Here is a 25,529-nt window from a genome sequence, read left to right on the forward strand (position 1 = left end):
TGCTTGAGCTAATTTATTTCACCTGGAGGATGTATTTCCTTTGGCTGTTAGTATTTTCCCTGTTGATTTATCTGCTTATGTCTAAGGCTTCAAGGTTTCTTCCTAAGATTTTAGGTAATGTCTTCCCCCTTTCTTATGCCTCAATTTCTGACTCTCTCCTCTGATGGTAGTTTCCCTGAAGGCTGGATCTCAAAAGCATCTCAGGCTCCTTTGCCACTGGGCAATTCATGGTTCACCAGCCTACCCAGCTAGTCGTCGTGCTCTTTTCCCACATACATACTCCTGTGGCCTGGCAGTTCAGAGCATTGCCACACTGCAGCCAGGCTTGGGTGACTTATCATTTGGGAGTTTGGGCCTCTGAGACTCTGGGAGACCTGGGATCAGATCAAGCTCTATTTCAAACCCAGATGTTTCCTGCCCCTTTCCCTGTTTGTGTTTCAGAAATTTTTTGTAGTACAGAATGCAGTGGTGCTGCTGGGGGCCTCAGCAAGCTTTCTACAGCTTCAAGAGGTACCAAAGCACTGGCTGATTGTCATAGCTGGAATCAGCTTTCATAGCTTGGAGATAGGATCTCCATGGCCAGTGGAGAGAGGGAGGCACAGAAAGGACCAGTATGTGGGGTTGGGTTTTGTTCCAAGCCCCTGTATTGAGCACATGGGTTGCTGGTGCAGCAGTGGACAGGTATGTGGTGAGGCCGAGGGTCTTGAGTGAGCTAAGTGTAGGCTCAGTTCATGTTGGCTTTTTCTTCTTTGGATTCCAGGTGTCCATGGAGGAAGCTGAAGTAGCTTTATCTGTGGCACATAATTTGTTTTATTTTGAGAGATCACGGAGTTGAGAAAATCTAGACCTCTTTTTGTCAATATGGCCCAGTGATTTACAGGTTAAGAATTTTAATAATTTCTAACTTCCTGATAAGGATGTTCCATGTATATTGTACAGAGTACAATAATTACTAGGATAACTGCTAGGTAGATGAATTAAGAATATAAAATGGACACCAGAGTAATACAGCGAGTGATTACATACCAAGCTAGAAGGCCATTATTTAAAGAGAAACAAAACTATAAGCCTCACAAGAAATATCATAAAACCTGACGTCACAAGGGCAATATGTAATTCCTGACAAATTTTGTCATTTTCATGTCTTCCTCTCAATAATGCTGACTCTTCTTTATTAAAACATATTCATCTACATTCCCCATTTCCCCACATACTTAACCAGAACTGACCCCAACAACCTGAGTTGTATTTATACGTTAACTGAATACCAAAGACAAGGTTTATTTTTGTAGAACATTTATTTCTTTCATGAGAGACACTCAATTTTTTTTTTGTCACTGAGAAGTCATCTCAATTAATACATATTATATTTTCCTTCCCCAAGCATCCTGCTTCGTAGTAGGGAAATGAAGCTGTGATCCATTTCACTACAAGTAAAATGTTACAAAATATTTACAAGGAAAGTTAAAAAACAAACAAAACCAGAAGTAAAAACACAAAAACACTGGATGAAATGCACTAGTTTCTAACAAAATATCTACTCCAGTGGCTTACCCAACCACTTCAGGATTTAAAAAATAAAAGTAGAGACACTAAAATCCTGTCTATCTCATGCCTTCAAAGAAAAATGGAAATGGTGGTGGTGGTGGGTATAGTAGAGATGTGAAGGGACATTGCTCTAGAAGTTTACCAGTCTACTCTGAAATATCTTTTTCTTCTGTGCAGTGAATTATGACCAAAGCTAAATAACATTAAGACAATCCTTGCACTGAAGTTAGGAAATGCTCCGATAAGAATAAAAATTAACTCCTCTGCACTTAGGTCCAATATATAAGAACCCCTTCCTCTATGAACCATTTTTTCTAATATGAATTTGTGGGATTAAAACTTTCTCTGGCATCACAGGTTGTCACAGTAGCCCCTCCATCTCTTTCATGAAGGCTTCATACACATCATCCTTGGTTTGTACCGAAACAGGAGCAGAGGGGCCAGATTTGGGGACTGCTTTGGCAAGGGGTATAGTAGAATCCTCTTCTGATTTTCTTTGGGGAGCAGCAGTAGCTCCTTTGTTCTCTCGTCGAACTCTCAGTGCAGTGGGCACAAACCTGGTAATTTCTGCCTTGGGATTAGTGATTTGTGGCTTGGCACTGATGGTTGCTGTGGCTTTCTTCTCAATAGTGGCTGCACTGGTATCATCCACTTTGGGTCTCTGAATCAAATTGGGTGGGGCACTTAAAACCCCTGGATTCGGTAAGGGAGCTGGTGGAAAAAGCCCAGGTGGAGCAGGTCCAAGAGGAGGCACCAAAGGTGGGCGCATCATACCAGGACGAGGTGGAGGGATGCCTATTATGAAGAAAACATGTGAAATGAGAACCACACAAATAACCTAAATAAGCACAACCATTCACATCAAATCTTTCCCTGCTAGTTAGGTCTTATTCTAACCCCAAACAAGCATAATGAGCTAGCTTATGTGGCAAAGTGGGAGAGACATTATACTGGTGATTCCTTTAAAAAAGGGACATGTAATTTATCGGACAGTTTTCAGGGAATGGTGCCTAATCTAATGAAAGTCTTTTATATTGACATCCTTGGCCATATTCAGTGCACTTACCTCCATAAATAGTCTTCCCTTATTTGAACAAATCGATCCATTACAAGCTTGCTATTTAATCTTAATGTGGCCCTCACTATACTGCATCATAACAATCTTTTAAAAATTATTCCTTCAGTATCACATAGTTCCAACAAAAACTGTTCCAAACTTTCAAAACTTTCTCAAGCCCAAAACACTAGTTCCATGTTCAGCCAACTTTCAGTGCCCTCTAGTGAAAACAAAACAAAACACAAAAAAAGCCAAAGCTAAGAATTAGAAGTTCTCTCCTCCCCTAATAAACACCCCCTCAAAATATTTTTATGTCAATACTCTTTCTCTCATTTATAAAAGTAAGAATCTCAGGAAGAGATGGTCCTGCTTTTAGTGCAAAGGAACAAATCACAGATTAGGAGTCAGAAGACTTGGTTTGAATTAGGGATTTGCCACTTACAACTAGTGTAAATTTGGGTCAATCATTTAAGTTGTCTGGACTTTATTTTCCTCATTAGAAAAACGCAGACGAATACTTGTAGTGCCTATTTAACAGGGCTGTGAAAATTAAATGAGATAAAGAATGCAAAAGGGCTTTGTAAACTTTAAACTACAACAGAATTATCAATAATTTTTTTCAAAATGAGGTATCAGAGGTCCCATTCTAGCTCTAAATCTGTTACCCTTTCAAAGGTTAACCCATCCCTTTCTGTTACCTTAGGAACTTGCCCTTCCCTTCTTTTCACCCTGTTCTTTCCTTATTCATTGATAGATCCACTTGCCTAACAAACATGACCACACTTCAGTTCTTAACAAGAACAAAAATATATTGCATGACCTGCAATATATTAAGCATTTAATGTTTATTAATGATCCTCTCAAATGATCTCTCTTTGATTTCTCCCCCCGCCTCAAAAAAAAAAACCCTAGAAAAAGGAGTTTTAACATCACTTCCTCTTCTCTTAGACATTCTCTTCTCTTGCTTTCTGGGACATTTTTTCTAGTTTCCTACTTTTCTTCCTATCCTACCACTCCAGTCTCCTTAATATCATCCATCTTGTGACCTTTAAGTATGAGTGTTCTCCAAAAACTGTCTTCTATTATCTCCTCTCATTCTCTGTATTCCCTTTGATGATTTCTCTTGTTTCCATGGGTTCAGCTATTCCCTCTATGCAAGTGACTCCCCAAGTCTTTATATTAAGACTTACTCTCAAAACTTCATCATCATCTCACTCGTAAGACTCTGTCCCATTGTTAACTATCTATTCAACATCTTCATATAGACATTTTGTTGACATCATAAACTCATCAAGTCCAAGATGGAACTAATTATCTTCTTTAAATCTGCCCCCTTTCCAAAACTTCTGCTACTTCTTTTTTTTTACTTAATTTTTATCCCCTCCTTCAATTAATTACATGTAAACAAAAAATTTTAACATTTAAAAAAATCTTTTTAAGTTTCAAATTTTCTCCCTATCACCTCCTTAACGTGAGCAATGTGATAGATTATACATGTGCAGTTATGCAAAATATTTCCACATTAGCCATGTTACCAAATAAAGCAGACAAAAAACAAGAATGATAAGAGTAAAAGCATGATTCAATCTGCATTCAAACACGATCAGTTCTTTCTCTGAATGTAGACAGCATTTTTTGTCCTTCTGAATAGTTTTCAATCATTTATATAGCTGAGAATAGCTGTCTTTAACAGTGACCATTGTATATTGCTGTCATTGTGTACAATGTTCTTCTGGATTTGCTCATTTTTATATTATTTCATGTATGTCTTGCCAGGTATTTTTAAAAGCATCTTGTTTGTAATTTCTTATATCACAGTATATCACACAAACATATACCACAACTTGTTCAGTCATTTCCCAAATGATGGGCACCCCACCCAGTTTCCAATTCTTTGCCACCACAAAAAGAGCCACTATAAATATTTTTGTATACAGATCCTTTGTGTAGTTTTATATATATAGGTTCTTTTCCTTTTTGCTTTAATCTGTTTGGGATACAGATCTAGAAGTGGTATTGTTGTCTCAAAGGGTATATGTATTCATATAGCCTTTTGGGCATTATTTCCAAACTCTTCTCCAGAATGACTGGATCAGTTCAAAACTCCACAACAGTGCACTGGTGTCCCTATTTTTCCACATCTCTGACATTTGTTGTTTTTCTTTTCTGTGATATTAGCTGCCAATCTGACAGATGTGAAGTGGTACCTCTGAGTTGTCTTAATTTGAATTCTCTTATTAATAGTGATTTAGGGCATTTTTTCATATGACTATAGTTTTGATTTCTTCCCCAAACTGCCTGTTCATATCCTTTGGCCATTTATCAATTGGAGAATGACTAGCATTCACATAAATTTGACTCAGTTCTCTATATAGTTGAGAAATGAGGCCTTTATCAGAGAAAGTTGCTATAACATCCCCCTCCACACCCCAGCTTCTTGCTTTCCTTCTTAACTTGGCTGAATTGGTTTTGTTTGTGCAAGTCCTTTTTAATTTGATATAATCAAAACTATCCATTTTACATCCCTAAATACTCTTATTTGGTCATAATTTTTCCCCTTATCCATAAGTCTTGGAAGGTAAAATAAGTCTATGCTCCCCTAATTGAGCTCCTTGTTTCTTTTGAGAGAATCTCTATCTTTTCAGTAAATATAGGTTCACAACTTTATAATTACTCTGCTTCTTCCCTCTCCCATACTCATAAAATTTTATATTCAACAATTCTTCTTGCATCTGTCCCTTTTTCACTCATTTCAAGTCCTCAGTACACTATACAGACTATTGCAACAGTTATTTAATTGTTTTCCCTGCTTCCTCCTCTCCCATCTATATTTCACAAAGTTGGCGAAATATCCTTCCTCCGGTGTAGGTCAAATCTTGACATTTCTCCGCTTTACAACATTCAATGATTCTCCATTGCCTTTCTCAATAAAATGCAAATATCTTACCTTGGCATTTAATATTTAATCTATACTTCCTTGGATTTACCTTATATTAATCTGGTTTATATACTCTTTCTAGACAAATTGATTTAATAGCTTTTGTCCATATAGTGTAAGCCTTTCCATTTCCCTTCTATGTGACTCCAGAGACCATCTCTTATGCCCTGAATGCACTCTTTCCCTTTCCTCTACTTCTCAAGTTCTAGCTCAGATGCCAATTCCTAGGCAAAGCCTGTACTAATCCTTATCCTGGCAAAGTATTAACCTCTCCTCTACTTTCTCAAATTAACATAAATTTGACTTAATTCTTAATACATTTTATTTTGTCCTTGTAAACTCCTTGAAGGCTGGGTTATTTTGTTTTTTGGTCTGTACCTACTACTTGCTGGGAGCATAATTATGATGCTGGGAAGGCCTTTTAAAAATAGCTCAGGGACATCTCTATGTTAATACAAGGCATTTTAGTGGAAACAGCGGAAATCCAAATAGCCTAAAGAATTTTAAATGTAAGGTAAAATTGGCAATTACTCTCTTTTTCCAAGTACAAATTCAAATTTGATAACTGTAGATTCTCTTGTTAGCCTGAACAAATCAGTTCCATTGTTGAGGCCAAGTTTAAAGATTTAATTCCCAAATCCAAAAGACATGTATTTTTGTTCAAAGGGCTTAATTTACCTCCCTAACCTTGCTAATGCATACAGCATAAAGACAAAGTACCATTCAAAAGAATCTGATATCATTTTTGGAGAAATAGCAAATGTTCTATTTATAGACTGGCATTTCCCCCCACATACCAAAGTCAGTAGAATTATATATTAAAAATAAAGTTATAACTACATTTAGTTACATTTTCTGAATACTTCATTGAAAAGGTTCTAGGTTTCTTAATATAGAGTATATCTGATGTTTTATGTAGCATATGAGGAATTTGATGGTTGTAAAAACAAAAACGTCCTTAGAAAGTCTATCTTCTGATTAGCAAGCACTTGGATTCAGTGTACAGAAGGAAAGGAATAACAATGGCAGTAACAATGAGAGTTTAAAACCTCTAAATGGCAAATTCTAAGTAGCTATTGCTTGAGCTACCCTGGACTTGGAAAAGTTCCAATGTGGTACTACTTTAATATGACAAATGACTTGTTCACATTGAGGAGCTTAGAAAATACATCATGGAAATGAGGTGGAATAATTCTTCCTCAGATCCAAATTATGTAAATTTGATATTCTCTCTGACTAACATAAAATGTATAAGTTCTATAATTTCCTTCTTTACCTATGCAACATTAATTAATAGAGGATAATGAATACCCCAATTTAACCCTTTACCTGGAGGTGCTGGGGGAGGTAACCTTGGAGGTGGTCCTCGTGGAGGAGGACCAGGAGGAAGACCAGGAGGTGGGCCTGGTGGTGGACCAGGAGGCCTGCCTGGTGGAGGACCAGGAGGTAGAAGCCGGGGTAAAGGCCCTCGAAGCCCTGGCATTCCAGGTGGTCTTAAGAATGGAGGAGCTCCTGTAAAAGAAAAAAAAATTAAATCAAAGTAAGTTTACTTACAAATGGCATGTCAGTCCAAAAATACTGAACTTAAAAGTCACCTCGGAAAAATAAATGAAATTTGCACATGAATAGTCCTCTGACAAACTTATCACTCTTATTTATGTAATGTTAAGATTTAGTATTGAAATTGTGCTTGCTGATCTCTCCCCTAGGTAATAACTAAAATAAAGTAAATAATTATAGTGCAAACAGAAGTCTTTTGAATCCATAATGAAGCAATGAGATATAGCTATGGACCACTGGGAACCAGAACATGAAATATACTTCTCTGTTAATCATAGATGATTTCAGTAAATCATTTAAGAAGCAGGATCACAAATATCAGGTTCTATACATTATCAATTGGTTTTAAGTAACTTTATATCAGTTCATAAGACATTGTTCCTTATCTGTTGGGGTTGCTGTTTAAGAACAGAATGAACTATACACCTAAGACTGAATTTCTAATTTTCTAATTGTGTGAAAACCAGAATTTTACAATCAAAAGTTTAAACACCCCCAAATTCCTTCTCCAAAAACCAATATCAAAAGCCCCAATATGTCTGTGAGTTGGACGTGTGGCAAAATCAATTCTGATATTTATTAGATATAATTAGAGGAAATAAAGCTACACTGAGGAAAGTTTAAGAGAAAAATGGACAGTTGTGAAAGTATTTAATATTAGGAACAAACACTTCAAAGCCTGGATTCTAGGACACACAGCTAGCTCTTACTTATCCTCTAACCTATTCCATAAAAGATTTGCATATCATGGGTTTACCTGGAGGTGGACCAGGAGGAAGGCCAGTGGGTGGTCCAGGTGGTCGTAATGGTGGAGCAGGTGGTGGTCCAAGAGGGGGTGGTCCTGGCATGGGAGGTGCCTGTATTTGAGCAGGAGGAACAGATTGTGGAGGTGGCTGCTGTTGTTGGGAAGCAGGAGATGATGCTGCCCCATCAGGAAGAGAGTCTTCTTTGTGCTGCTGCTGTGCTGTGTCCTCTGACTCCGAGTCATCAGAATCCTCCTCATCATCATCCTCTGAAAATTCTTCCACTTCTCGGCCCTCTTCAGGAATTTCTTGACCTGAAGAAAATATACAAATAGAAAATTAGAGGTGGTGGTAGAGGGTTGGGAGAAGTTAGCTTTCTTTAGATATCTCTTAGTTAAGGCAGCACCACAGAAGGTACTGTGAGAAGTATTAGAAGCAATGAATATGGAGTCAGGAAAGACCTGACTTTTCCACTGGGTATTTATGGGTGATGATGGGTAACTAAATTAACACTTCCAAACCCCAAGTTCCTCAACTGTAAATAGAACTAATTCCTAAAGTTCTGACATTATAGGGTTTTTATGAGGATTAAATGAAATAATAGTTTGCACCCATAAGATGTTATATAAATGTTAAATATTATCACTATTACAAAAGCTTTCTGGAAATTAATGCTGATAAAAACACTCAACATGATCAAATAATCATCATTAATGAAAGGTTTAGGAAAAAGATCTACTGATCTTCACCTGCCATTCTAAGCATCATAGCTTGAAGAGGTGTTAATTCCTTCATGTTTTTCTTTTTCTTTCGTGATTTTCCAGGAACATCAGCAAATCGTACACTCAGACCTAAAAAAAACAAAACAAAACAGAGAAACACTAAAGTTTAAGAGGTATATCATGGCTCATGACTGCTACCTCTTCATTTTTTACTTCAGCCGAAGCACAGATTCTGGTTCATTACTTCCCCCTTTCCCTTTAAATTTTGACTGCATCTTTCTGTCTTAAATGTTTCTTATAAACAACTTATTGATGGATTCTGCTCTCTACTTCTGCTTTTTTAAGGGTGGGTTCTTCCTCTTGCACTTATGATTACTAATGTATTTTTTCTTCCATCCAGTTCTCTTATACATTTTTTTCTGTTTTCTAAATCTTAAAGAATTTATTTTGCTTAAGACAAATCCCCCCCATCTGTCCTCTTTCTTCTCTTCTCTTTTACTGTTTTATTTTTGAATGAGATATATTTTCTATATCCAACAGTATATATGGGAGTGTATTAATTCTTTGACAGGTTCAAATGCCACCTATTCCCATTCTCTCCTTCTGTATATTGTCTTCTATTTGTGCACTTGAATTATGTGAGATAATCTTACTCATCTTTTTTTTTACTTTTCCTTCTTCCATTATAATACTCTACTCCTCCTTAATATCACCGAAACAGAGCCATTCTAAGGCTCTCTAAGACCTCTTTTATGAGCCCTGATGATGATAAAGTTCTGATAGGCTACTTGTATCATTCTCTCTCTATTAAAATGTAAACAATTTATCTTTAAGGATAGTTGTTAAAGCTTGTCTATCTTTGAATGCTTCTTTTGTCTCCTGTGTTTGCATTTCAGATTTTCTACTAAACTGGTCATTAGTAATACTTGGCAATTCATTCATCCATCTCACTGCCCCCTTTAAGATTAGTCAGTTTTACTGGGTAAATTTTTTTTTCCCTAGAATATGGTATTCCAAACTCATTGCTCAGTTAAGACTAGTGGCTTGTTTAATTTTGTGTAATAGTGACTATGGCTCCTCAAATTTGAATTCTTTCTTTGGTTGTTCTTGTTTTGTTTTGTTTTGCTTTTTTGACTTAGAAACTCTGGATTTTGGCTTTATCTTCCTGGAAGTTTCCTATTGAGGTTGTGCGTGCATGCATGTGTGTTGGGGATTTTTACTTTCTACTATGGTTCTAAAAGATCTGGGCAGTTTTCTTTTTTTTTTTTTTGGGGCAGTTTTCTTTTATGATTTCTTGAAACAATGTTTAGGCTTTTTTTTTGTTGTTGTTGTTGTTGATGACTTTCATGAATCATTCTTAAATTATCTTTCTTCAATCTGTTTTCCAGATCAGATGTTTTTGTTATACAGTGCGCCTCACATTTTCTCAATCTTTTGATTTTGTTTTTATATTTCTTGTCTCAATTTTTTAGCTTCTATTTGATCCATTCTAATTTTCAGGGTATTTGTTACATAGGTAAAGATTTATACATAGCTGTTAATTATGTTTTCAAATCTTTTTCCCATAGCTCTCATTTCTTTTCTCAATTTTTCCTCTAAGCACTTAGTTTTAACAATCACTTTTTAGTTTTTTTTTTTTAATTAACTCAGAAATTCTGGTTGGACTTGTACTTAAGTTGAGGTTTTTGCCTATAAATGTTTTGTAGCTTTGTGGGTTTATGTTTTGAGCATTCTGACCAACATACTCTGGGGTATAGTGTGTTATATTATTCTAGGATCTCAGGGACACCCTGGGCTAGAGACCTGCATATGCTTTTACTGCTCTCAAAGTAGTGTAATCTGAAGCAAAAATCTGATCACTGCCCTCCTGATCTGAAGCCAGAAAGTTTGATTAATTTTGAATAAGAGCAAAACTCCTTAAGGTCTGTCCCTAGTTGGATGTTTCCAGTAGACTGCTGCTAGGCTCAAACTTATCAGCCAGTTTGGAAGTTCTACAGGTTTAGAGCAAAAGAACTGTAGGTTTATTTGACATGGGATTGCTACCCTGGTTATTTCATTGCAGTTTTCAGATTAAGATAAATACTGGACACTTAAGATTGTGCTTTGATCTTGGGATAAACCATGGGCTCATTACTCTCTGAGGCATAGAAAAGAATCTGCTGAAAAGTATTCATGTTTAATACATACTGCTCTACCCCTACCCCCACTTCTAGTTCTTTGAAAGTCACCAAAAATCTTATCTGGATTCAGTTCTTCAAATCTGGACATTTAAATGAATTTTTTCATCAACGTGAAATACGGAGCTCTAGAATTCTTCATGCAGTTATTCTTTTGTAGTCAATTTTAACTAGGGCACTTGCTACATTACCCTATGTCCGTGTCGGTTAACCTAAGTAACATGTGCCAGAGGGGGCTGCTCTCCGCTCCCTCTTGCCTGAGGACACTGCTCACATGACTCACCCCTCTGCTCAGCAGTCCAATGAGAGTGCTTCCTCCCTCCCCTGTCTGGGGTAAGGAGGTAGCTCTCATGTGGGTATATAAGGGTGGGCATTCAGGCTCTAAGAGGTTTGCCATCACTGCCCTATGTGATTTAATTCCCCAAATACAGATATTATTTCATAAAGAAAACTTATATGTAGACTTTCCTAAAGTATTTTAAAAGTATCTTTAATCTATAAAATGTGCTATGCTTAAGTATAGTAGAACCTTCCTTTTGTAAATGTTTAAAGAAGTGCCCAATTGACTGAATTTGCACACACCTGACTTTTTGTCCTCATTAGTCTCTCTCTCTTCTTCATCACGATGCATGAACTCTTCTCCTTCACTGTCGGCATCTGACCTATCAGTGTCACTGTCATCACTGCTGTCATCATGCTTATCTTGATCCATGTCTTCAGGATAACCTTCATCTTCACTCGTGCTGGAAGCATCATCATCATGACTTCGATGAGCTGAAACAGGAGGAAAACAGAGAACAAATATTAACTAAGTTTTCCTCAATTTACTAAACAAAAATATAGATATCATGACTTAGGAAACAATACAACCTAAAAAGTAACTAAAGTGTTAAAATACTTCTATCAAATAGTCTGTTCCTCATTATCATTATAATCTCATTACCAAGTAGTTTAAAATGAAATCTTGACAGAATAGGCAAATGGCTCAGTGTATAGAGTTCCAGGCCTGGAGTCAGAAGGACCTAGGTTCAAATCTGGCCTCACACACTTTCCAGTTATGTGATGCTGGGCACACTTAACCCTTATTGCTTAGCCCTACACCAGTCTTCTGTCCTGAAACCATTACAGTGTTGATTCTAAGATGGAAGGTAGGAATTCTAAAAATTAAAACAAAACAAAAACTTGAAAGAATGTTAGGATTTAAATAGCATAACCCACTAGAGCTGAGTAAAAATACTGTACTAGATGAAATTTAGAAAAATAGTAATAAATCAAGAAGTATCTTTTCAAAAAAAAAAAAAAAAGAGCCTGGTAAGAAGGGGAACCTCTGGTACCTGTCTCCATACTCTATCCCATCTACTTCTGATTTCTGCTTCTCCATTCAACACAAACTCTCTCAATGTTTCCCAACTAGCTCTGCCTGTCCGTTCCATTGTGCTCTCTACAACACTCTTTTCATCATTAACAAACTGCCTTTCATTTAAAACTACTCTTTCTCTTCTCCTTCCATCTTCTGGCATTCATGTAGATCTAGCTCCTCCCAGAAAGTGCTATAGCATGGTCTTCTTCCAGTACATATTGCACATTTTCCCTTCCCCCACTCAGATCCACTCTTTTAGGAATTGGTCCTTGTTCATTTCTACTCTCATCTCCTCAGCAAGTCCCTTCCTTTGAGGTTTATTCTATTGAACTATATCACCAAGCCTGAAATGATAGAAGGTATCTTTTGGATCCCAGTCATTCTTCCCTTCCTTTTCTCAAGGAATTCTGTACTTTGCTTACAGTGTTTCTCTTCGCCTTAATTTTTGCTTTCATCCCAAGAGCCTTAGTCTCAATCTCAACTCCCATGACCTATTCCTTTTCTGTATCACAGCTAGAAATGGCTACATCCTTGATCCCATTGTTTTCCACAAGTATTTTACATCTGATCAAGAATGCTGAAATTCTTTAATATGACAATATAACCTTCTAGCTGTCATTCTATGCCTTCCTATATCTCCCTCCTCTAAAATTCATTTTTCATCCTTACCTTCACCTCCAGAGTTCAATTTGTTCCTCAGTACTCTCCCCCAGGTCATTAGCTATGCGTGGATTCCCTTTTCGATCTTGTTACTTTGGTTAACTGGTTCAATCACACTGGGCTCTACTTTCAATTTCATTTCCCTCATCCTACTGCTGTGCTAATACCTTGCCAAAACTCAAATACAAATTATTCCCACCATCTACCTTATTTGCTCCTGCTCAACTGATAGAGGAAGTTACGAAATATGTCAAAGAGAGGCACTACAAATTTGTTACCTACCTTCAACTGGACTTTCACTACAGCAAGGAAATTTATTTTGCCTTAACTGATTCCCTATGACACCAACCAAAGTTGTTAGAAATCTTCTCAAAATTCTCACAACTAACATTCTTTTTCTTCCTCTCCCCCTCTCTCTGTATTTGATTGTAAACTTTTTAAGGACAGGGCCTATTCAGTTTTTGTTTTTGTATCCCTAGTGCCTACCAATGCTCTTTACATGTGAACAGGAGGTTCCTAACAAATGCATGGTTCAGTAGTGATGAATGTGGAGTATAGGCTGTGGCCCAATTCCAACCCTGGTATTTCCTCCCATCTGTGTATCACCAGGTAAGTCACTTAACCTACTTGGGCCTCACTGATCTATAAAATCAAATAGGTGGACTAACTAACATCCAAGTTTCCTTCTAGTTCTAAATCTGTGATGTTCTAACTTTTTCACTAAGTTGAACTACACAGAACAGCCATATTTCTAGTATATTCAACAAATGCTATCTGAAGACAATGAAAAATGACATAAACAAAGGAAGTAGCTGACATCTTACCAAGGTCTGGACTATATAAAATGTCCTCCTCTCGCCGCCGAGGGGCAAGTTCTAGGGCAAAGCCCACTTTACGACCATACATCTGCAGAACTTGGGGAGGAGGTGGTCCAGGAGGTGGCCCAGGAGGCTTTCTGCCAGGAGGCAAACGAGGGACACCATGTCCAAGAAGAGGAAGTATAGAAATTGCCCTGGTGGGAGGTCTGGGAAGAGAAAATTTTTACTGATTTTTTTTTTCAAGTCAGTTCTCTCAATTAGCAAGAGATTCCAAAATTTCAAATATAATCAAAGGGATTAATTTCCATTGTAGAATGAACAATACACTCAGGAGGTCAATGTTTATTATAGGCCTGCCACTAACTAGTTTTGTGATCATGATCAGTTACTTTTATCTCTTCTGGGCTCTAGTTTACTCATTTGGAAAATCATGGAGTGGATTATGTCATCTCTTAGCTCTCTTTTAGTTCTAGAATTTGAGAGAACTTCAAGTTCATTTCTACACACACATCAGGAATACTTCATTGGATTTTTGAACTCATTAATATGAGTAATAACAATAGACATTTATATGGTTTTGCAAACTACTTTACATATATATGTGTGTGTATATATATATATATATTTTTTATATATATATAAAATTTAAGTCCCATAAACATTTATTAGCTCCATTATATAAATTAGGAAACTAAGATTCAGAGAGATTAATGCCTTGCCACGGTCATATCGCTGTTACTAGTGGGAGGCTTAGATTCCAAGAGGCTCTTTTCACCCTGCTTTGTGGCTGCTCTATTCCATCCTTCTTTACTGTAGACCAAAACTCATTTGTGCTTTCTTACTGGGTAGAATTCTTGTCCATTGTTTCACCACAAATTCTCCAGAGGACATATCCCACGTGACATAGGACTGTACTCTAGATCTTACTATTTCATACATGCTAGCACACTGCTAAGGATATCTTTTACTATCAAACAACACAGACCCAAAGATTCTTTAAAATCCCCTCTCTATCCACTGCATATTTGAAGATTATAATCTTATTTTGTGCTTAATAACTGCTATTTAACTATGATAATGCTCCTTTACCCATAGGCAGAGGTTTTTTTGAGAATAGAGGGTGGCTGTGCACCAGGCAATGGGATGTCTTGGATCAAGATGTTAGAAGGAGCATGAGGCATATCTGGCAATGGGATGCTTTCCACTTCAACATGTTGAGCATTCTGGAAAATAAATAAGTAGATGAAAAATCAATACAAGAACAAAAGAGGCAAATTCAATATAGGAATCAATTATTTTGCAAACTGGATTAATTTCTATTCAAATAGAAATATGAAAATAATAAGAACATAATATAAACAAGAGGCAATCTTAAATGAACAATACCAATAACTTTCCAAATAGAAGACATCTCTCTCTTCAACCAAAGGATCAAAACAATCAAATTTGTGTTTTAATTCTACTCTTTTTGGGATGTAATTTCTTTGAAATAAAATAAATGTTAAAATACAATGTATTTGAATGAATACAATGTAAACGTCTGGGTAAACAGGGAGGGCATTGTAAAATTTTATAAAATAGCACAAAACTATGGGATGAAATAACAAAAAACCAGAGCAATCTGTGACCATGTTCTATAGAACCAGTAAGTGTAAAATAAACCTCTTCTTATAAGATTAGGCCTTGGTGGTGAGATTACCATGACAGTCTCCCCTTCAAGGATTAAGCTTATAGACCAAACTCATGGAAAAATATAGGCAATACTATTTTTCAAATGTTAGTACAATTAGTACAGACCCCCAAATAATATTTTGTTTGCCACTAAGCTTTCATTCTCCTAAGAGGAGAGGAGTCCTCTTTTATGCCAGAGGACTATCACAAAACACTTATACTCACTGATAAGAAATTCTTTCCTATATTGTTTAGGTAGGCTGGGTTTAGGCATGTGTCACCTTTCCTGAAATTTTCTGTTCCAATCTATAGGCAATATCCAGTCTAGTATGTGACTGCAGAGCAATTTGTTATTTGTTTTAAATAGTTATTGCAATATATTTGTTAGAGGAGTTTTATAATTAGGTCCCCCCCGCCCATACCTAAGCTCTCTTAACAAATTGGCCAAATAATATTCATATCAATAGGAGATAAGAGTACATAAATGAAATAATTTAACCCAAAATGTTACATTAAAAGATATGAAGCTGAAAAGACCCATTTTTTAAAAACCAGAAGAAAAAATAAATTATTTTGAGGTTCTTCATTAAAAAAACAAACTTGATTACCTTTACTGCATCAAAGTATTGACTGAGTTGGGCCCTTTTCTGCTCATATTCTACCTCTAACTTTCTAAGTTCTTTGTAGATATCTGGATTTTCCTTTTCATAGAGTCGGAGAATGCGCTCAAAAGTTTCACGAAGCTTTTTTCGTTTATCTTTTAGCACCTTCTCATTTAGTTGTGGTTGTTGTACTGGATTGAACTCTGATGGAAGAGAAACAGATAATTTTTTAAAAAAGGGTAACTTTCTTGGGTAATATATGTTATGTCATATATGGTTCATAGAGATCATAAATTTAGAGCTGGAAGGAATCTTAGAGATCATCATTTGCAACTCCTTCATTTTATAGATGAAGCTGAGGCCTAACCCACATAGGGTGTAAAGAGCCCATATTTTAAATACAGGGTCTCTGATTCAAATCTAGTACTTTCCATTGCACCACAAATCAAAGACATTGACCTATACTGATTATGCAATGTTCACCAAAAAAAACCACCACACCCCTATAAATGGTATTTAATAAATGAGTATATTCTATTCTCTCTCTAAAGAAATAGTACCAGATGGCTTAACTTCTATAAACAAGTATAAATATTGATAATTATTTCTCTAAGAATGACTACTTTCATCTCTATAAAGTCCTAAAACTTTAAATAAACTATCCTACAACTCATTAAGCCAAAGTATTCACACAAAAATCTGGTCCTCCTGCATCCTCCTACTTACCCATCTCATCTAATTTCTCCATGTCCCGGATAATTTGTTTGGGATCCTTCATCTTTAGTACTGCAGCTCGTACCATCATTCGTTGTTTCTTATTCTAAGAATGTTAAAGGATGGCAGAAAATCAAAGGGTTGAATTTCAAATAATATTTTATTTCAACTCTTACTGAATTGTGGTCTTTATCTAAGCTATTACTCACCTATTCTAACACATCAAAGTTCAGTTAAAAAATATAATCACATAATTTTTTAAAAAAAGAAAAACATTTTTTGAATCCCAATTGATCTTTAGTAGATCTATGTAATGCTATGTTAGCATATACCCCTGTTGTACATTGGCATTTTCAGTGGAGTTTGGAGATGAATTCTAAGCCAACTTAAACGATTACCAATCATGTGTGGTGAAAAGAAATTTCTCTAGTTATTCTTATTAGTTTATAATATGAAACCATTGTAGGGAATTATTTGTTCATTCACCTAACAAATATTTATCCACTGTATAAATCAATAAAGTAAAACCCTTGATTTTCTTAAGAAAATTTTCATATCACAAACCTAACATTGACTGATTTCAGAATATAATTAATGATGCAAAATATAGCTTTTTGGAACCAAAAAACTGTGATAAAAATTACAGTAAAGGTTATGATAGCACATTTATGACAAGAAACTTTCCTTCTTTGTTTTGCAAGCTTCTAATTGAGACTGAAAGCTCTCCATGCACTTATTCAGACTATTAGAAATTAATTCTGTACTACTTATTTTTTTCTTCTTGAATGAGTGGGATGGTTAAAAATAAGTATTTGAAAGGTAAAAATCAATGTAAATATTAACAAAATATTTTTACTTTATAAAATGAGGAACAAACCAAGGTGAGAGATCAAAAAAAAGGTAAAATTATCATAAATCTGGATTTTGAAATGGTTGATCCCAAAACTTTAATAAAAAAAAAATCATAACAACAGTGCTCATACAATAGTGTGAGTAGCTGTTTCTAGAAGAAAAAAAACCCATACCTTTTTTAATTCCCTCTTCCGGGCTTCTTTTCCTATGAAGGAAAGAAAGAAAAGAACACATGATATAAAATACTGAATATTAGCATTTCTTTCTTTGTGCCAATCTCAACTAGGCTGAATTTTCAGTGTCTATAACTGTCTTCCCCAAAAGATCATATTTCAAATTATTTGGAGGTGGACATACACAAGCCATTCTTCAAACAGTATTTCTGTTGATGTATTACTCTCTTGGTTCTGCTCATTTCACTCTTCATAAATTTCAAGTCTTTCCATGTTTTAAGAAAATTAACTTGTTCATCATTTCTGATGGTGCAGTATGTATTACATCACAATCATATGCCACAACTTGTTTGGCCATTCCTCAATTGATGAGCATCCCCCCTCAATTTTCATAATAAAAATAACAAGATATTGTTAGAAAAATTATTATGGATAAATAGTATATCTAATATATAAAATTAAAACAAAAATGTTATATACCATATTATTGCCAAAAGACTCACTGAATCCAGAGTTCTTTGAAATTCCAAAGATCCAGAGAACCTTAAATATATTTTAGTTCTGCCAACTAATCTCCCCTCTCCCCAACTTTCAAGTCAAAAAATTTACATTAGAGAAACTAAATAATTTGGCAAATTAAATAGGTTGACCTTCCTAGCTTGGCTGTTCCAGTAATAAAATTAAAACAGACTCCTTAGTACCTACATTTTATAATATTTGTTTATCTTTGTATCATTATCCTATATCAGTATATACTTACGAGCCTGGTCAGTGGGGTTCATGAACTTCCCACTCTTGGTGGATGATGTAGATCTCCGCCCCATTTTCACAGGTTATGTGATACAGTCAGTTAAAGGAGAATAAAAACCTTAAAAAAAAAAATCGGTTATTCTCTAAAATTGCCTTTGCTTCTAGAATCCTTATTTTTCAACAACTTTTCTTAAAAGCACACTTTTACATTAATGTTTCTATAAACAGTTGGTAATTCTTTTTTCAGGTATATGGATTTGCCCAGCATTTTGAATTTGAGTTTTAGATTAATTTGATTCTGTTTTCTAGAGGACACATGACCAGAAAGATCAGCAGAATCAAATAGGTCATTAGCAATTCTGTCTTCCAGTTGCTGACTATATCTCAGAATAGTAATAAATTTGGAGAACAAAGCCGATATCCCTTAAAAATCAACTAAATTTAAAAACGAATACAAAGATGAACAATTCAAGTCAATTTAGATAATTAGGATCCAGGAGGCATAGGATATATTTATTAGCTTGCATACATACATTAAAAAAAAAAAGACATTAGGTCTTTTCTTACTGTCATTACTTTAAATTAAAAAAAAAAATCATTTTTCTTTCTTTCAAACCTTTACCTTCCCTCTTAGAATCAATACTGTATTGGTTCCAAGGCAGAAGAGTGGTAAGGGCTAGGCAATGGGGAATAAGTGATTTGCCCAGGGTTACACAGCTAGGAAGTGTCTGAGGCCATATTTGAACCCAGGATCTCCCATCTCTGAGCCTGACTCTCAATCCACTGAGCTACCCAGCTGCCCCCTAAATAGGTTTCTAAGAGTTAATATATATAGAACAAATGTATGTATGTATTTAATACGTATAGAACAAATATTCATTCTCTTACATACCCAACAAAGTGATATTTGAAGACCACTAAGGATAAAATATATATTACTCTCTGAGATAGGGCATTCTTGTGGTTAACTCTAAATGTTAGTCTTCTCTTATGCCAGATTTAAATCTGCTTCTTACTTTTGGCTTTGTCCTCTGGAGGAACTAAGTTGAATAAGTTGTCTTTCAAATATTTATAGACTAGCTATCATGTCTACCAAATCTTCTCTTTTCTCAGCTTTTGCTATAACCTATTTTCATATGGCTCTATCTCTTTAGTTCTTCCTAAAATGTGGTCTCCTGTTTCTATATGTAGTCTGATTAGGGAAAAGTACACTGATACAAGCATCTTCTTTCTGGTTACTATGCACATATTAACACAACCTAAGATCACATTAGCCTATCTGACTAAAGGCTTCAGTGTTGACTCATAATGACCTCACAATCCATTAAAACTCCTAGATGTCATTCATAAGAATTATCTCACAATGTAAATTACTACCTAGATTTAACTTAAAAATTAATATCTCTGTACACATGTACCTAGAATCCAGTATACATTACTTATTATATTAATGTCACAAATTACAAAGCCAATTTCTCAGATTCTAAATGCAGTCCTGAATTCAATTCCACATGCTTTAATGATGCCAGGCAAACAATAAATTGGAATTGATGGTTTTCTCATTAAAATGAGTTTAACATTAAAAATACTCAGAAAATGCCAAATATACAAAAAAATCATTTCCTCAGAATTTAGTTGTGATTGAATACAAACTGGACTTTCTACATTAAAGATAGCACAAAATATCACATTATCATCAAATCTAAGGTTTTAAGGCACCCATTACTTTCAACATATTTTCTAGGGGATATTGCTTTGACCATATACTGGCTTCTGATTAATGTTAAAAGGTCTTTCAACTTAAGAAGCGAGAAATTGAAAGCTCTAGAAATGTCCCTCATCCATTAGATTTCAGTGTTTTGCTGAAGACACTGTAAATAGGATATGTCCTCCTTAGGCAAACTTTAAGCATATCAAAAAGGGCCACCCTGCTATGAAGTGTCGCTGCTCTATTAACAGTAAACTGTGCCTCTACATGACTCTATACATCTTTTCCCAGGAAAATTCTTGAAGTTTTTATACCTGCTTTTTGTCAACTGGGCAGGAAGCAATGCAACTCAGGCTAAGTAACTCAGGAATGCAAATTGATATTCAGTCATGTCTGACTCTATAACCACATGAACTTGTTTTTGGCACTGTTTCAGCAAAGATAATGGAGTGGTTTGGCATTTCCTTTTACAATATATCCCCATTTTACAAATGAAGGACTGAGGCAAATAGGGGTTAAGTGACTTGCCCAAGGCCACATGGTTAGCTATTAAAGAGTCTGAGGATGGATTTGAACACAGATCTTCCTGACTCCAGGCCTGGAGCTCTATACACTGCACCACCAAGCTGCCCTGGTATGCAAATTACTTTTGAAGAAAGAAATGACAAGTTTTTGGTTTTGTTTTGTTATATTCTGCTTATCAGCAAAAGTCCAAGTGGTTCTCTAAGTTTTTCACAGTCTTGTAACATCCACTTGCAAAAAATATTTTAGACACTTTTTACTTCTAAGCTCGGAATTCTAATCAAGCAGCAGAATTGTTTTGGAAATATATTAACTCTCAAATGGAAAAAGAATACAGCAATAACCTAATGCCATGTTACAAATCATAAAGAATAATTCATCTCAGAGGAGAAAAACAATGCGTTAAGTGGGGTTTCATATGAGGAATTAACATTAGGACTAGTGTGTCAAATGATGAAAAATTTTATCAATTTTACTTTGAAATATTTTCATTCTATTTCTATTTTCTTTGCCTTATGAATTTTTTAATGCATTGCATAAATTAATGTTTTGCTTGGTCCTTCTAGTGCTAAAGAATATGCTTAAAAATTCTTATTAATTCAATGCCAAATTGTGTAAAATAAGTGACTGTAGCAAAAGGGACACATTGCAATTTTTTCCACATGTAAAAAGTTGTCAAGTTTAAGTCAACAAATTATTTTACTTTCTTAATATATACTTTGTAATGCAATCTACTTAGAATCTATCAAAGTATCAATGAAGTAGAGTAATAATAAAACTTATCAAATGAAATATTTGAAAAGCTATTAATACAGTGCATGGCACAGTAAATACTTAAAACAAAATGCATATTCCTAGTAATTTTCAAGTTGAGAATCATCTAGACAAATACATTTCCTTCTGTAAGTAATTTCATTTCTTTCACAGAAACTTGTAGACAAATAGCTTTTTATTTTATGTTTTTTCTTCAATTCAACAAACAAGAGAAAATGAAAGAACAAGGTTAGGAGAGAAATCTAAGACTTAAAGAATAAACTCACTACTATAACCCTTCACTATGGTATTTGTGATACATATGCTATATAGGGAATCATTAACCTAGAAGTACAGGTGCCAAAGATAACCATTGAGAGAAGCATGGGGGTGGAAAATAGGATCACCTACCATTCTTTTATTTTCCTACCTAAAACTAACTTAAAAGACTTGCCTGTCTTCCTAACTTTAAATCATGGATGCTTTGACTTTTAAGAATTTAGGAGCACAAGTAAGATCCTTCACATTCTTATTAGATAACCTGAAGTAGACAGGAGAAGAGGAGACAAATATTCCAATCTCATGTTTCATCCTCCTAAGATCCCAAAGGATAGCTAGGGAAGAGGAGATAACATAACATCCTTCTTTCCCCTCCCACCAGCAATATTTACTTTGGAACCCATTCCTAGCCTTTCCTTAAAAAAAATTAAGCATCCTTAACAATTATCAGTGATAGGATTTTTTTTTCTATTCAAAATGGGAAAACTGGAAATCTATCTTTGGAGTTGCCACATTATCTGGGACTGTAGTAGTCTTATTATCTTCAGCCAGCTGTAAAAAAATATCCTTTAACAAATCTCATTTGGACATATGTCTTGTTTGTGGGTTTTTTCCTTTTCCTGTTTATAGAGCAGATGTTAGTTTGTCACATAATCATTCATTTGGAGGAGCCCCACTGCTGCCAAATGTAGGAGGTAAAATGGATGGGAAAAAGTGATCATGTCACTCTCATTTTAAAGCTAAAAGAAATAACACTCATATAAACTGTAGCAGTTAATGGCCCTAGTTTAGTTGAGTAGCAAGTGGGAAGAATGTGGCTAATTCAAATGAAAAAGTCTTGAAGATTTTTTTAGTGGTGTGAAAGCTCAAAACTTCAGTAACAGAAATAAAAATAGCTAGAGAAATCTTAGGCTATATTAATAGAAGCATAATATCTAGAATAAGGAAAGTAATAGGGCTATTTTACTTTGTCCTGATTAGATAATATCAATTATAGTAGGTTCACATCTGGGTACCATGTTTTAGAAAGGATACTGATAAGCTACAGTGAAACTGGAGAGAAACCAGATAGAGGGGACTTGAGGCTATACTATATGGTGTTGGTTGAAGAAATTGCGAAAATTTAGGCTAGGAAAACAAAGAACAGAAGGAAATATTTTGTTATGTGTATTACATATTATTATGTGAAGATCTGCTGCAATGGAAAAGTAAATAAGACTTATTTTGATAGAGTACAGCAAATAACAGTGAGTGCCTAGTAGAGAGAAAGATTTTGCTTTCATATGCATAAGGAAAGCTAAACTTAAAGAGTTGTTTCAGAAAGAATGGACTGTTTTCATAAGTGGTAAGTTCATCACTACTGGAGTCTGATCAATCATTATGTATATTCCCCCTTAATTATGCTTTTTTCTAACAACTGGAAATTTCTTCCAACTCCAAAATTCTGTGATCTAGTATTTTGGATATAAACCACACCTTGAGATGATCACATAATGTGACAAACTAGTAAAATTATTAACAAGTGCTGTTTATTCATGAATGTTTGATCATGAAGTAGTAGAAATATAACTAGATTTCTTTTAAAAACATTCTACAATTTGATTTCTCCACTAATTTGTAACATTCATTCCACTCCTGCCCCTTAAAAAAGGTTTTAATTTTCTTTCAAACTTTCTATGTTTAACATATGTGTTCACATAAAGAAGAGCAGTAAATTGCTGAGAAATATAAAGAAACAATTTATTCCCTAGCAGTAGTTCCAAAGATCTGGTCACCAGCAGTTTGTAACATATCATCAATTATAATTTGTTAATATCTTCCAAAGAATAGTGTCATTTATATACTTTTACTCTTTAGGGTCTTTGGAGGTTCCAAGTTGCTTGTGATTTCCCCCATCAAAGTTACTTTGTATTTATTCTATATTTTGTACATATTTTTATGTATTATTCATTATGTATACAGTATGCAACTGTGTATGATATTTTCTCCCAGCAGGTTATTAAGTTCTTTGAAAGTATTCCCAGTGCACATCTTAAGAGCTTAAGTCATTGATTGACAACTGAAAAACATCCTGCCTGAAGATTTAATATTTCCTTCTCAAAGTCTGGGTGAGAAAGACATAAGCAAATAAACGACAAACTTATTTATCCGATGATTTCACAGATTTTTTTTTTCCTTCAAAACTATCTTTGGATTCCTAGAGATGTAGTGATGTAAAATCTAAAGAGCTGTTGCCTGGAGAATTTGGTTCATATTCCAGTTCTAGTGTGTACATTCAAGTGTGGAAGTAGACAAATTACAATATCTAGATTCCTTTCATCATTTGCAAGAAGCACATAATACTTGCTTTAACAATACTTTAATAAGAAGCCAATTCTGTGGCAAGAATATTCCAATACTTCCGGAATAAAAAGGAGCTAGGTTCAAATTCCACCTACGGCTGATTACTATCTGCAGTGACCTTGAGCAGGTCACTTAACCTCCTTGGACCTCAGTTTCCTAATCCATAAAACGGGAGAATGAAGTAGATATGGTCTTTGAGACCCCTTTTCCAGATCTTAATCCTATTAAGAAAAAAATTACATAAATGGGATTTACTATTATTCCCCAGTCCTTCAAAATTTTCATTTCTTACCACCTTCTTCTAATAACAGTCCTTTAACCAAAAAAGATTGAGAAACTGGAACAAACATCTGGTAACCACAGTTTAGGAAAGCTAAGTTTTTGCCCAAAGACATGACAGTTGCTGGAAGAAACCCACAACACCCTCAAAATCCATTGAAAACCTAAAGGAGGTTCAGGGGAGTATCTAGGAGAGGCGAGAACTCAGCTCCAAGATTCGGGCTCATTCCCTTATACCAGGGGCCTGGCAGGCTCACTCACACTCGCCTAAAACGAGCAGCAACAACAGGGACAACCACAGAGGCCATCCAGGCCTCCGAAAGGACCCGCAGCGACGAATGGCCCCCCGAATCCAGGCCTACAAGGGAGGACAACAAGCACTTTCCCCAAACCAGTGCAACAAGAAAGCCACAAACCGAGCCCAAGCGAGTCAGCAACCTGACCCCGTGCGGGCCTCCTCCCCACGACTAGGCAGGGATCAGCTGGACTCCGCCGCCTCCCGAGGCCAGGGGGCGGATCTCTCCCCGGATGCTTCAAAAGGACCGCGCAGGCGTCCGGAAGTGGGGTCTGGGGATAAGGAAGCGGGGAAGAAGAGCCTCGAGATATCCTCGAATTTACCTTTAGGCTGCTCGCTGGGGCCACCGAGGGCCGCAGGCCCGCGCGCCACGCCGGCTCGCGCTCCCTCCTACCTCTCCTCGGGCCGGGGGCGGGGGCGCCTTTGCCTTCGCCTCTCGCCGGGGCCCTAAGCCACCGCCATCTTGAAGCCGCGCGCCGCACCGCCTCTTCACGTCACTTCTGTTTTCTCAGCGCGTTGCTAACGTCGCAAAGCATTTCCGGCCCCTGCAACCATAGAGAGGGCCTCGGAGCTAGAGGAACTTCCGCTTTTGAATTAGCACTCCTCCTACCACGCGCTTCCTCAGTGCAGACTGGGAAAGTAGTGGGTTTGGTGCCTGCGTTGCTATGTTGCTCTTAGGCCCACCCTCTTCCCCCTGCCCGTATCACCTCGGGAGTTCTTGTTTCAGCACACAAAGACAATAGTCATCCTCGGTTACCGAGAGACTACTATTACTCTACCTCCTAATACAATTATCTAGGCCGTGGACGGAAAAAGAGCCAGAGAAGCAGGGAAGGGATCTGATTGGCTGGAGGGGGCCTTTGTTCCCCTTCGAACACTGAGCCTGCGCATTCTATTACCTCGTTGCTATTGGTTCGCCCTCTCCTTTAGATTGGACCACTGTTTTATTGCCCTTTAAGGTTTAACCCCGTTGTTTACTGGAGTCTGGGTAATGCTAGTTAGCCA

General features: G+C 36.2%; 1 protein-coding gene across 2 annotated transcripts; it reads right to left on the reverse strand.

The window, feature by feature from the left end:
* Positions 1–1,279: 1,279 nt before the first annotated feature.
* On the reverse strand, positions 1,280–25,347 carry WBP11 (WW domain binding protein 11). Of its 2 annotated transcripts, none has more exons than XM_001364105.5 (12): positions 24,848–25,347; positions 18,356–18,463; positions 17,596–17,627; positions 16,583–16,676; positions 15,863–16,059; positions 14,673–14,806; positions 13,590–13,789; positions 11,328–11,519; positions 8,596–8,697; positions 7,861–8,160; positions 6,873–7,055; positions 1,280–2,343 (listed from the first exon to the last, which is right to left on the reverse strand). In XM_001364105.5, exons 2-12 carry the CDS (start codon positions 18,417–18,419, stop codon positions 1,910–1,912), a joined length of 1,932 nt encoding a protein of 643 aa, XP_001364142.1. In that variant the 5' UTR covers positions 18,420–18,463; positions 24,848–25,347; the 3' UTR covers positions 1,280–1,909. The 2 variants fall into 2 exon arrangements, with proteins under 2 accessions (XP_001364142.1, XP_007503672.1); XM_007503610.3 differs by lacking the exon at positions 24,848–25,347 and adding an exon at positions 24,646–24,786.
* Positions 25,348–25,529: the final 182 nt, after the last annotated feature.

The sequence above is a fragment of the Monodelphis domestica genome, chromosome 5 (assembly GCF_027887165.1).
Source record: "Monodelphis domestica isolate mMonDom1 chromosome 5, mMonDom1.pri, whole genome shotgun sequence".
Classification (NCBI taxonomy): Eukaryota; Metazoa; Chordata; class Mammalia; order Didelphimorphia; family Didelphidae; genus Monodelphis; species Monodelphis domestica.

What these genes read in the sequence shown, in the direction of transcription:
- WBP11 (XM_001364105.5), bottom strand. Translation starts at nt 18,419, where the DNA reads ATGGGGCGGAGATCTACATCATCCACCAAGAGTGGGAAGTTCATGAAC. An exon ending in GGAGAAATTAGATGAGATGG is followed by an intron (nt 16,060 to 16,582) that starts GTAAGTAGGAGG and finishes CTCTTCCATCAG; the next exon opens with AGTTCAATCCAGTACAACAA. An exon ending in ACCTCCCCCAGCACCTCCAG is followed by an intron (nt 2,344 to 6,872) that starts GTAAAGGGTTAA and finishes TCTTCATAATAG; the next exon opens with GCATCCCTCCACCTCGTCCT.